The sequence below is a fragment of the Nanorana parkeri genome, unplaced genomic scaffold (assembly GCF_000935625.1).
Source record: "Nanorana parkeri isolate BGI_ZX_2015 unplaced genomic scaffold, ASM93562v1 scaffold149, whole genome shotgun sequence".
In the NCBI taxonomy this organism is placed as follows: Eukaryota; Metazoa; Chordata; class Amphibia; order Anura; family Dicroglossidae; genus Nanorana; species Nanorana parkeri.
In genome coordinates this window covers 1,233,584-1,247,707 of record NW_017306417.1, presented here as the reverse complement: position 1 = coordinate 1,247,707, position 14,124 = coordinate 1,233,584, and the positions used below count along the sequence as shown (strand labels likewise).

The 14,124-nt window shown below is 37.1% G+C and overlaps 1 protein-coding gene across 1 annotated transcript in view; it reads right to left on the bottom strand.

The window, feature by feature from the left end:
• Positions 1-14,124, bottom strand: part of LOC108785201 (sodium channel protein type 2 subunit alpha-like) — a 190,364-nt gene that overhangs the window by 29,807 nt on the left and 146,433 nt on the right. The window contains exons 18-20 of the mRNA XM_018554238.1: positions 12,920-13,055; positions 10,859-11,013; positions 7,318-7,491 (exon numbers count right to left, since the gene is read on the bottom strand). Of these exons, the coding sequence (XP_018409740.1) occupies positions 7,318-7,491; positions 10,859-11,013; positions 12,920-13,055 (465 nt within the window). The remainder of the gene's footprint in view (positions 1-7,317; positions 7,492-10,858; positions 11,014-12,919; positions 13,056-14,124) is intronic.

Sequence of the window (14,124 nt, the reverse complement as noted above, 5' to 3'; positions counted from 1 at the left end):
AAGCTTGATTGGAAATCTTGTTTTTTACTCCTCCATCCTCTCCTCCCATATGGCTTGCTTTTACTTAGTGCTGGGGGGCTACAATTTTATATCTCTCTTGTGCCACCTGCCGTTAGCTAGAAGTCCTACAGCTTCTTTGAGCAGTGGAGCAATTTTATTTAGAGCAATGAGGCAATGGGACGGGGATTTTCTTTTACAGAATAAAGCAATTTGAGGGCATTTTTCCAAGTTATTAAAGTGTATGTTCAACTAAAACATTTTCTAGTATTAAATAGAATGGGAAAGGATGAGAAGCAATGTCAGGCTTTAATTACTATCGTTGACTCTGTTAGAGAGGCTTATCCTCACTGAGTCCTGCTAGCAATGGTTTACCAGACAGAAAGTTAGGCAAACTCTTAAACACTAACATGGACAGAAATAAAATGCTTTTTTTTAAGTTGAGTGAGGGAAGGCTAGAAGGCTGGATTTATATTTATCTCTGTATTTGTAGTTGACTTGAGGAGAAAACGCAATGTGGACAGAGGCAGCTAAAAAAATTTCATAGATTTCCTTACTCACTCTATACAAAAAAAATGGGTTGGATATCCAATTCAAAATAAATAGGAAAATGTGTTTGAAGTAATAACACCTTTCCAAATCTAAACCTTAGATCAACCCAAGCATATTTGGGTATATCTCCACAATAACATCGGTCGACATCCAGGATACCTACAACAACACCACAACACATAAAAGAGAATGAAACATTTTAAACAGTGCAAACAGATCATCACATTTATAGTTATGTAGCTGCACTGCTTTACAGATCAGCCATCTGTTTCCTGTTGAATGATCGATTTGTGTCATTAACAAAGGACGTATTGCAAGGAATAAGAAAATATGAGGTTAGAATTGAATCACATAGCACTATGGTAATTCAATCATTTCCATTATCTACAGGAACCTAACTGTGGTATTAACAGCCATTTTCAACAATGACATCCCAGAGGACAGAAGAAGGCAGTGCTGAAATGGCAACATGCTCGCTAAATTTTTCTGAATGCTCTTTCCAATACATTTAATAAAAAATAATAACTTTAGCGGAAACACTTCTGAGCATGATTTGTTTGGGGTAGAATAAAACACAAACATGATAGTCATATCTGATACATGATACTCAGGCTTGGTTAATAGAGCAGTGAAAATTGTGATGTACAAAGGGCATTGTCCCAGATGAATCAGATTTCCCTTTTCAGCCAATTAGAGCAGCCTGAAAAATGACAGATACATTTATACTGGCTACCATGGGTTACTGCACTTGGAAACCTAGAATGTTCTAATACGCAAATACTGACCAGCTCTTGTGGTCAACAGCTGGGGGTCCACCCACTCCTAACTGCCACAGCTCACTATCAGTCAGGTAGGTTTCCCATTACAGAAAAGGGCCAAAAGGGATGTTCTGGGGGGTGAACTCCAGCTCTAACCCAATGGACCAGTAGAGCTGTTCGATATTTTCCCATTAGAATGCAGTTGTAGGGCTCCCAGAGCACTCTACAACGGGGCTGAATATGCAGAAATAAAGGCATAAAGGTTTCAACCGTGTACTCTCACAAGAACTACAAGTTTAAATGCTTGTCTACCCATAATTGAATTTTTGATCTTGATGGAGAAGGCAGCAGTAATAGTAAGACGAAAACAAGATTCCATGATGGAGAAGCAAAGCCAGACACTCTGGAAGGGACATATAACTGCCATCCCAACCTGTGGGCTGAATGAAGAAAATGTAACTGATTCCTCCATCAACGCTTACGAGTGTGGATGGAGGAATCCTCTGCTGCTTCTATAGTAGACATATGCACCGGAAAAAAATTTGCTTTCGTTTTGATTCGGATTTTGTGGTCCGAAAGTCATTACGTTTCTTGATTCGGACAAAATTTGTTTGGCGTACTCTGTATGAATTTTCATTTCTGTTTTCGTTCCGTTAGTTTCAGCACAGTGGCATTAAAAAATTGTTTTTTTTAAAATGTCACTTTGCTGCAACGAAAATTTGTCCAAAAACGAAAATTCGTACAGACTACCGCTAACAAATTTTGTTCCTTTTGGGAAATTCGGACTCGTTTTCATTCATCATTTCTGTTATTTGGAAATTCGGATACATTCGAATCTCCAAATAACGAAAATTTGTCTGAAAACATTTTTTTCCGAAACTAATTGCACATGTCTATTCTATAGTATTCTGACAGAGGCCGCTGACCACTATCAGAATATTATTATTATTATACAGGATTTATATAGCGACAACAGTTTGCTCAGCGCTTTACAATTTAAGGAAGACAGTACAATCACAATACAATTCAAGACAAGATGGTAAGGAGAGCCCTACCCGTGAGAGAATACCCAAATGGAGCCTGCAGCTTATTGGCTGCAAACTCCATTCAGCCGAGAGGGGTTCACCAGAAACTGTCTGAAATTTGTACCGTGTATACATGGCTTAAGAGATTCAACCAAGATTCAACATAAGAAGCAAGTGGATGATTCTGCTCGTTAGCTTCCATCCATAACTAAGATATTGTTTGCCTTACTAAATATGGACATTCTTTAATCTTAGCTTCTAAATGTGAATCTGAAGAGCATCACATTCAGCAATCATTTAGTAGGCTCCAACAATCATTTAATAAGCATTTAATTAGCATCTGGAGTGGTCAGCCCAACAGTCTCCCAGAGCTTGTTAAAAGCCTGCTGAAACCTAATAAATATTTGCTTAAAGTGAACCTAAAAAAGCAAGGCCCATTTACCATATGGGATTCTTGATGATCAACTTTTTAAAGTATTTGAGCAAACATATTCAATGTGAATGTGATGACTTAGGCTGTATTTACACCTGTGCATATTCGTTAATACATGAATGCATATTTTGTTCTTGCACAGACGCAAGGTATTCTAATACTATGTTATTGTCTTTACATGAATGCATAAAAAGGTATAAAATACCTACATCAACAATCAGGAAGTCCAGCCAGCACCAGGCGTTGGTGAAATATTTTACAAATCCATACGCCACCCATTTCAGAAGCATTTCAAGGATAAAGATGTACGTGAAGACTTTATCAGCATATTCCAGCATGGTTTTGATGGTTTTCCTTTGTTCTATGTAGATATCTTCGAAAGCCTGTGAGATGGAAGTTTGAACGTATAAATTATTCAGGTTTGTTAACCAATCACCAACTCAAATATTGAACCATTTATCTTTATGCCCCACAGCAAACATATTGAGGGGAATTTATCAAAAGTGGAGCAGACAGAATCTGGAACAGTTGCCCATAGTAAATAATCAGCTTCTACCTTTCATTTTCAAGACACTAAACTCAGGAGTTAAAACTTTAAAATGCATTCAAGTACCTTAACTATTAACAAAAATGTATCTTATTTGTGTATCACTCAGCTGTGATGAATACTTTGCAACACACACAGGGACCATGGGGAACAAAAGTAGCCCCCTCCAGAAGGAAGGACAGTGTCAGCATAATTACAGATTATACACCAATAAATGCAATTTTCACAAAGTATTAACAGGAAATAGGTCACACAGCCCTTGGCCTACAGTGTTTGCATATTTTCTGAAAGAAAACTTTGTAAAAATTGCATTTAATGGTGTATTATAACATCTACATGAAATTGAACGATCACTAAACTATTTTAATTACACTTTTGGTAATTGCCCATGTGTGTGCAGCCTTAATGCGGTTGGAACTCTTGCCTAGCAAACATGGGTCTTAATCCCACTGAGAACAATGCATGCAATATAGCATGGTGATGGGGAGGAAATGGAACCAGAAATGGAAAAAAAATAAGCACAATCAACTTCAACTTTAAAGATAACCTGTGCTTTACCCTACATACATGGTAGGTTCATTCTGAATGATAAATAATAATAATAATAAATAATATTTGGCCATTGTCTAAACAATTTAGAAATTTGACCTGTTCACGTATATTTGCTTACCTCCAGTGGAAATGAGAATCCATGTGAGGCTACTAATTGCTGGCATAAGCATGCAAACACCAGTTTTAATAAATCCCTCTAGAGCAGATACTGTCTGAATATTGTGATATCAACTAGAATTTAGGGCCTGAAGTAGGAGTTAGAATGAATCCACACATCGTAATTATAACCTGAACTACTAGTAATGTGATATGAGTGAGATATGAGTGTTTCCGGCATGTCTTTCATGCGTATTTGTGACTAATGCCATAACGATGGTCATATACTTGACAGGTGCTTCAAAATGTAAATAAGATTTAAGACATTATCTAATTCAATTGCCCAAACGTTTTTGTGGGAAAGACTTAGAGCTTGTTAGAGTAAGCTTGATTGGAAATCTTGTTTTTTACTCCTCCATCCTCTCCTCCCATATGGCTTGCTTTTACTTAGTGCTGGGGGGCTACAATTTTATATCTCTCTTGTGCCACCTGCCGTTAGCTAGAAGTCCTACAGCTTCTTTGAGCAGTGGAGCAATTTTATTTAGAGCAATGAGGCAATGGGACGGGGATTTTCTTTTACAGAATAAAGCAATTTGAGGGCATTTTTCCAAGTTATTAAAGTGTATGTTCAACTAAAACATTTTCTAGTATTAAATAGAATGGGAAAGGATGAGAAGCAATGTCAGGCTTTAATTACTATCGTTGACTCTGTTAGAGAGGCTTATCCTCACTGAGTCCTGCTAGCAATGGTTTACCAGACAGAAAGTTAGGCAAACTCTTAAACACTAACATGGACAGAAATAAAATGCTTTTTTTTAAGTTGAGTGAGGGAAGGCTAGAAGGCTGGATTTATATTTATCTCTGTATTTGTAGTTGACTTGAGGAGAAAACGCAATGTGGACAGAGGCAGCTAAAAAAATTTCATAGATTTCCTTACTCACTCTATACAAAAAAAATGGGTTGGATATCCAATTCAAAATAAATAGGAAAATGTGTTTGAAGTAATAACACCTTTCCAAATCTAAACCTTAGATCAACCCAAGCATATTTGGGTATATCTCCACAATAACATCGGTCGACATCCAGGATACCTACAACAACACCACAACACATAAAAGAGAATGAAACATTTTAAACAGTGCAAACAGATCATCACATTTATAGTTATGTAGCTGCACTGCTTTACAGATCAGCCATCTGTTTCCTGTTGAATGATCGATTTGTGTCATTAACAAAGGACGTATTGCAAGGAATAAGAAAATATGAGGTTAGAATTGAATCACATAGCACTATGGTAATTCAATCATTTCCATTATCTACAGGAACCTAACTGTGGTATTAACAGCCATTTTCAACAATGACATCCCAGAGGACAGAAGAAGGCAGTGCTGAAATGGCAACATGCTCGCTAAATTTTTCTGAATGCTCTTTCCAATACATTTAATAAAAAATAATAACTTTAGCGGAAACACTTCTGAGCATGATTTGTTTGGGGTAGAATAAAACACAAACATGATAGTCATATCTGATACATGATACTCAGGCTTGGTTAATAGAGCAGTGAAAATTGTGATGTACAAAGGGCATTGTCCCAGATGAATCAGATTTCCCTTTTCAGCCAATTAGAGCAGCCTGAAAAATGACAGATACATTTATACTGGCTACCATGGGTTACTGCACTTGGAAACCTAGAATGTTCTAATACGCAAATACTGACCAGCTCTTGTGGTCAACAGCTGGGGGTCCACCCACTCCTAACTGCCACAGCTCACTATCAGTCAGGTAGGTTTCCCATTACAGAAAAGGGCCAAAAGGGATGTTCTGGGGGGTGAACTCCAGCTCTAACCCAATGGACCAGTAGAGCTGTTCGATATTTTCCCATTAGAATGCAGTTGTAGGGCTCCCAGAGCACTCTACAACGGGGCTGAATATGCAGAAATAAAGGCATAAAGGTTTCAACCGTGTACTCTCACAAGAACTACAAGTTTAAATGCTTGTCTACCCATAATTGAATTTTTGATCTTGATGGAGAAGGCAGCAGTAATAGTAAGACGAAAACAAGATTCCATGATGGAGAAGCAAAGCCAGACACTCTGGAAGGGACATATAACTGCCATCCCAACCTGTGGGCTGAATGAAGAAAATGTAACTGATTCCTCCATCAACGCTTACGAGTGTGGATGGAGGAATCCTCTGCTGCTTCTATAGTAGACATATGCACCGGAAAAAAATTTGCTTTCGTTTTGATTCGGATTTTGTGGTCCGAAAGTCATTACGTTTCTTGATTCGGACAAAATTTGTTTGGCGTACTCTGTATGAATTTTCATTTCTGTTTTCGTTCCGTTAGTTTCAGCACAGTGGCATTAAAAAATTGTTTTTTTTAAAATGTCACTTTGCTGCAACGAAAATTTGTCCAAAAACGAAAATTCGTACAGACTACCGCTAACAAATTTTGTTCCTTTTGGGAAATTCGGACTCGTTTTCATTCATCATTTCTGTTATTTGGAAATTCGGATACATTCGAATCTCCAAATAACGAAAATTTGTCTGAAAACATTTTTTTCCGAAACTAATTGCACATGTCTATTCTATAGTATTCTGACAGAGGCCGCTGACCACTATCAGAATATTATTATTATTATACAGGATTTATATAGCGACAACAGTTTGCTCAGCGCTTTACAATTTAAGGAAGACAGTACAATCACAATACAATTCAAGACAAGATGGTAAGGAGAGCCCTACCCGTGAGAGAATACCCAAATGGAGCCTGCAGCTTATTGGCTGCAAACTCCATTCAGCCGAGAGGGGTTCACCAGAAACTGTCTGAAATTTGTACCGTGTATACATGGCTTAAGAGATTCAACCAAGATTCAACATAAGAAGCAAGTGGATGATTCTGCTCGTTAGCTTCCATCCATAACTAAGATATTGTTTGCCTTACTAAATATGGACATTCTTTAATCTTAGCTTCTAAATGTGAATCTGAAGAGCATCACATTCAGCAATCATTTAGTAGGCTCCAACAATCATTTAATAAGCATTTAATTAGCATCTGGAGTGGTCAGCCCAACAGTCTCCCAGAGCTTGTTAAAAGCCTGCTGAAACCTAATAAATATTTGCTTAAAGTGAACCTAAAAAAGCAAGGCCCATTTACCATATGGGATTCTTGATGATCAACTTTTTAAAGTATTTGAGCAAACATATTCAATGTGAATGTGATGACTTAGGCTGTATTTACACCTGTGCATATTCGTTAATACATGAATGCATATTTTGTTCTTGCACAGACGCAAGGTATTCTAATACTATGTTATTGTCTTTACATGAATGCATAAAAAGGTATAAAATACCTACATCAACAATCAGGAAGTCCAGCCAGCACCAGGCGTTGGTGAAATATTTTACAAATCCATACGCCACCCATTTCAGAAGCATTTCAAGGATAAAGATGTACGTGAAGACTTTATCAGCATATTCCAGCATGGTTTTGATGGTTTTCCTTTGTTCTATGTAGATATCTTCGAAAGCCTGTGAGATGGAAGTTTGAACGTATAAATTATTCAGGTTTGTTAACCAATCACCAACTCAAATATTGAACCATTTATCTTTATGCCCCACAGCAAACATATTGAGGGGAATTTATCAAAAGTGGAGCAGACAGAATCTGGAACAGTTGCCCATAGTAAATAATCAGCTTCTACCTTTCATTTTCAAGACACTAAACTCAGGAGTTAAAACTTTAAAATGCATTCAAGTACCTTAACTATTAACAAAAATGTATCTTATTTGTGTATCACTCAGCTGTGATGAATACTTTGCAACACACACAGGGACCATGGGGAACAAAAGTAGCCCCCTCCAGAAGGAAGGACAGTGTCAGCATAATTACAGATTATACACCAATAAATGCAATTTTCACAAAGTATTAACAGGAAATAGGTCACACAGCCCTTGGCCTACAGTGTTTGCATATTTTCTGAAAGAAAACTTTGTAAAAATTGCATTTAATGGTGTATTATAACATCTACATGAAATTGAACGATCACTAAACTATTTTAATTACACTTTTGGTAATTGCCCATGTGTGTGCAGCCTTAATGCGGTTGGAACTCTTGCCTAGCAAACATGGGTCTTAATCCCACTGAGAACAATGCATGCAATATAGCATGGTGATGGGGAGGAAATGGAACCAGAAATGGAAAAAAAATAAGCACAATCAACTTCAACTTTAAAGATAACCTGTGCTTTACCCTACATACATGGTAGGTTCATTCTGAATGATAAATAATAATAATAATAAATAATATTTGGCCATTGTCTAAACAATTTAGAAATTTGACCTGTTCACGTATATTTGCTTACCTCCAGTGGAAATGAGAATCCATGTGAGGCTACTAATTGCTGGCATAAGCATGCAAACACCAGTTTTAATAAATCCCTCTAGAGCAGATACTGTCTGAATATTGTGATATCAACTAGAATTTAGGGCCTGAAGTAGGAGTTAGAATGAATCCACACATCGTAATTATAACCTGAACTACTAGTAATGTGATATGAGTGAGATATGAGTGTTTCCGGCATGTCTTTCATGCGTATTTGTGACTAATGCCATAACGATGGTCATATACTTGACAGGTGCTTCAAAATGTAAATAAGATTTAAGACATTATCTAATTCAATTGCCCAAACGTTTTTGTGGGAAAGACTTAGAGCTTGTTAGAGCTTGTTAGGTTTTACTGCCATCAGAGGCTCTGTTGGAGATATTCATTCACTTCCTGTCTGGTAAAAAGTTTGTCCACTTCCTGTCTGGTAAAAAGAAAGTGAGAAGAAATTTCTAAAAGCAATGCAGACAGGCACAACATGCTTTTTTTGTTATATTTGGGAATGCTTGAACCTCTTTCAGCTTTTTATTGATGTCTGTGTACACGATGCAGATTTTCCTGAACTTACTGTGTGGTAAAAAGGTTGTCCTTAGAACAGGAAGTGAGTAGAAAGCTCTCTAACACAGACCTAGATAGCAGTAAAACCTGACTGTCTAACCTAACCTTTCCCTATTCTATAAACTGTAAGACTTCCAAATATCTTTGTGCACAGAGAGCAATAGTTCAATCAACAGGTACAACTTTTTCTAGTTTGATAATAAAACCAGATAGGGGTCTTAATCCATTCTTAATCTATCAAAGAAAGGTTTTGGCCATACACACTTTTTACAATTTTTTTTATTATACTCACTTGGTAGCTATAAGTAGCAGTAGCTTATTGCCACAGACTAGGATTGATGAGGGGTTGGATTCCAAAAAGCCTTCCCTTAAGCTAGTCATACATGCATAGATTGTATCTCATCAGCCCATTTAAAGCTGACCTTTACAATTATCTTTAAAATAACAACAAACACACCTTTAGACATGTTTAGTAATGACAATCTACAGTCACATACTTCTAGATAATTGCAGGCTTTGTATTCTTTGCATACCTTATTTCTCTGTTCTTCCCCAGTCTTCTGACACTGGCCATGTTTACTAAGGGCAGATTACTAGCTCTCCCTTTACTTCCTTAAAAGCTGGTGACTAGACAAGTAACTAGGACATGTGACCATGCACATCATCTTAGGGAGGAAATGCCTTTCCCTGAGATCTCATGAGATTTCACAGCAATGCTCTGCTGATGACAAGGCAATCCCTGTGTGCATTGATTTGGCAAACTGAAGTCATGTTGCCCTTTCAAAACAGGAAGTGAATGTTCTGCAAGTGTAAGTATTTCACAATCACAGCATTTTACACCTGACATGTCTATGTTATTATTAATCATCATACATAGAGGGATGCATTGTTAGAATTTAGTTTTTGAGTGTAAAGGTCCGTTTTAACAACGTGGATGGAGGCATCTCCACTGCTGACACCTGCAGCTGCCTGAATACATAAACAGTGACTGTTGAGCTTGGAATTTTCCATCCTGTTTGATTTTTCAATCAACGTTTCACAACCCAGGTGGTGCTGAAAGGGCCACCCATGGCTCAAATTTGGAGCATTACTTGTGCATGCATACTTTTGTTTCTATTCAATAAATTGGAAGGTGGTTCACTCTTTCCTCTTGAATTCCAGTTAATATGGATTATTCCCTATTATTATTCATCTTAAATGCCGCTGGGACTTTTGTGCTACCATTATTCTTTTTTTCATGCTGTTTAACTTTGTCTGGAGAACTCTGTACACTTTTCCTATACATTTATGAAAATATTTCCCAAGTTCAGATAAATATCTACTGTATTCATAGGGAATTACACATTTTCTGTGCGTACTATACATATTTATTTTTTTATGCATTTACTACACTATTATGCTCTCCATATTTTATTTTATTTTTAAAGAGTATATCTGCTTTCACTTTATCTTCCAAAAATGGAACTGCTTTAGCTTTAAGAGTTCAAATATTCATTATTTACATTTTCCCCTACCTACCCACCACTTCTCTGTCCAATTTAGCTTACACTTATCAATTAGCATAGCGTTCTTGCTGGACAAGGGTTCGGTGGGTGGGTTGATTGGGCTTGGTAACAGGTGTAAGGCTTAAGTGATCTCAAATATGGCACTAAGAAGGCTTTTCTGAACATAAGTTAATACGAACTTAAAATTTCAGATATTCAGAAAGGATGATATGTCCACTGTAGGGTGATCATACAGAACTATTTATCCCATATAATGGATTCTGACTAATATGTCAGGAGACTTGTGTACACACCAAAAACAGTCATGGTGGATGAACCCTGCCACCTGATTAGTGGTCACATGCTGTTGTTAGATTGCACTACTTTATTAAATGGTAGTACCTGTTTTAGTAAGCCAAATAATAACAATAATAATAAAAATTGAATGCTAAATATAAAGGATTAACATACCAGCGCTCCACTACTCAGAAGAATCATGAAGATAATGAAGGTTTCAAACCAGTTGTGTTCAACAATTGTATAGCAGGTTTTCCTGAATGTCCACCATAGCTTGCCATTTTTTTCATCAATGTTCACAGTGCAAATTGGAAATCTTTTTACACATCCTAGAATTAAAGATTACATTTAAAAATGATTTTTAGCATCTTGGATGTTAGCTAAACTGGATGTTTAGTCTAATATAATTTACCTTATTTGTATATTTTTTGCATCTGAGGCTGATATTGAATGGTTATAAAAATAACATGCTTGAAGATTTAAAATATGTTCCCAAGTCCTTTTCAGGTGTGTAAATTGTTATCAAGGCACCCAAGGAGCAAATGCTGAGCTTGGGGCTTTGCTTTTCCTTGGACATGAAGCTAAACTTGCTCCCAACAAAGTTAGTCCAGCTCCCCCCTTCAACAATTCAATGCCCCAGTGTTGTTATTTGTACTTATTTGTACAGAGTGCTGGACTTGGAGGTCTCCGGGGGTGCACCTGCACCAACAGAAACTTACTAGCACAACCAAGCCATGCAGCAGGACTAGGCTAAGTGTTCACTTTCTATCCAGCAAGCAGACAGCTAACAGTGAAATTTGCAAAACTATACCACTAAATGGTGTTACCATCCTGCACATGCAGTGTGATAAGGATGTGTGAATTATTAAAGTGGATCTAAACGTAAAACGTGAACATATGCTATCTTAAAGTGGAAATCTAGAAATATTAATTGTGCCTAAATAGTACCTTAAAATGTACCTTTGTCTGGAATTCCTCCTGAAAAATAGCAGTGCACTTCCTGTTCTTGAGCCTCAAAGCTCTATAGCTACAGTGTGAGATCTAGCTTTGACCGCTAGTCTAACAAGATTTGGGGTAAGATTTGGTGAAGTCAGTACTGTGCTGCTTGCTGGAGAGAAAGCTGTACCCGAGGACAGATCCTTTCTGTGGATCTGTACTTTATGAACCTCGCCTGCTGATCCTTGTATATTTGTCAGCAGTACAACACTAACAGTAGCAAAAGTTGTGCCTTACCAAATGGCTGCTTCCACACAGAAAGACAGTGCAGAACAAGGCCAAAGTCATTCAGATTCAGAAAAAAAAATCAGCTGCAGGAAACTTATAGTCAATACTCATAACTAGTCATTTGTCTGCTGCCCGCCTTTCTGGACACAGATTCCATAGTTCAGATCTTCTTTAGTAGGTGACTTGTGATTTTAATATATAACAAATTACAAAGATGTTTGCAGCTAAAACAACCTTTGTGCTTTTATTGTGACATTAAAGTCACCCCCCCTCCTTTACCTTAAATGATGCCTCTTGATTTGATCATCTTCTTCCTTCCACTTGTTTTCAGGAGTCCATCCAATGCTGGTGCCGGTCTATGATCCAGCGCTGACTGCTGTGTCTTCTGTGTCCCACGGCGTCTGTCCGCATGCGTGCTTCTGGCTGCGTGATTTGACTTACACTGTGTCTCTCCTCTTCTACCGACCGAGTATCTCTACTTCGCATGCGCCCGCCCCCTGGATCCTTCACAGCCGCTCGAGAATCTTCAGATCTTCAGCCGGGAGCGAGCGGCGGAGACAGAGGTAAGTAATTACCTATTTGGTGACTTTTTCTTTTCTTTGTTTTTGCATATATCTACTGCTCGCTAGCAGTAGATATATGTAAAAAGGAAAGTGACTTTAATTCTACTTTAAGCTGTAGCTTCACTTTAATCACGATAATTGCTGCAAGAACCAAATACATCTCCCCTATCTGCTTTCTGTTCAGCAATATGCTTACTTCTAAACCATAGGTGTTCTTTAAAACTGGCAAGAGGCAAAGTGAAAATATGGCATTAGTTAATTAAAAAATAATTTACAAAGGTCTTTCCCTTCAACATTTACAAGTCGATATCTTTTTTTTTACTTCGCACAACATGTGTGTTTTTTTAATTTACAGGGAGACTGAAAAGTTCATCTCATTTATATAATCTTGCTGTGTAGGCCAACTGCCAAGTAAGAAGGCTTTAATGAGCAATGTTCTCCCACTCACCTTCTGTGAAGCAGGCATCTGGCTCCATAGCTTCCTCCGGTTCAATCTCCAACAACTCTCCTTCTCCTTCCACAACTGCCCCAGGGGGTCTGATATCCACCGTGCTACCTTCAGATGAGCTGGTCATGTTCAGCTTCTGCAAATAAATACCCCCCATATGAAAATATTAATACATTGCCAGCTAAAAAAAGAATGCTGATTAAAAGTTGTAAAGACTTGCAAAATGTTTGCTAATGAGTGGTATTTGTTTTGTTAATGAAAATCGAAATGCCATTATATGTTTATTTTGCAATGGGCCATTATTAACGTTTCTGTTTTATATTTTTTATTTCAGCAATAAAATGTATGCTTTTAGTTTTAATTTTATTGTATTTAATACACCTTTGGGTTTAAGAAAATTGTAGTTCTCAGGAGCATGATAAAAAACTGAATGACTAAAGAGCACGGTCCTGAACCCACAAGGAATAGTTCATCAGCCTTCGTAGTAAAGTTTTTATAGTTTTAGTTTTTTAGAGTATAGAGCTCTAATGGCAGCAAATCTAAATCTAGACTTAAATTTTAGATGCCAGACATTAGAACAAATCATCCAAATAATTTAAAATAACTTTTTTTCTGACAGGCACATAGACATTCATACAATCATTTTACTGGTGTAAATGCTAAAATGTGCCACAATGACTTGCAGCATCACTCTGTCCCAATAGAAGAAATGGGCTGTCAGCTAAAAAATTAACAGCTTGGCAACCTTTTTACCCCGACAGAGGTTTACAGGTTCATCCGCTGCAGAGGATAGTACTTCATAGTATTGTTTGCCTCACCATGAAATCCTTTATTGGACAATGATCACCAAAATAAAGAGCATTAACATTTTCTAAAGAGTTTCCTAAAAAGTTTCTTCTATATCTGCAATATTTGTTTCTCTCCCTCTCTCTGATTTATTTATTAATTATTGTTATTGGTTACCTAGCCTTGTTCTTAAGGTGCCATTTCCTTCCATTTTAATATAACTAAATGAGTTTATTGTCTATGTTATTTTAATTTTATGTGTTGTGTATCTTGAGAAAAAAAATGATACATACTGTACAGTATATATTGTGAATACCATGTCCTGCCAATTAACTGCTTTTTATAAGAATGACTAGCTAATTTTGCCTTTGCCTTTGACCTGCTAATTCCTTAACGTGGCTCATATATATATATATATA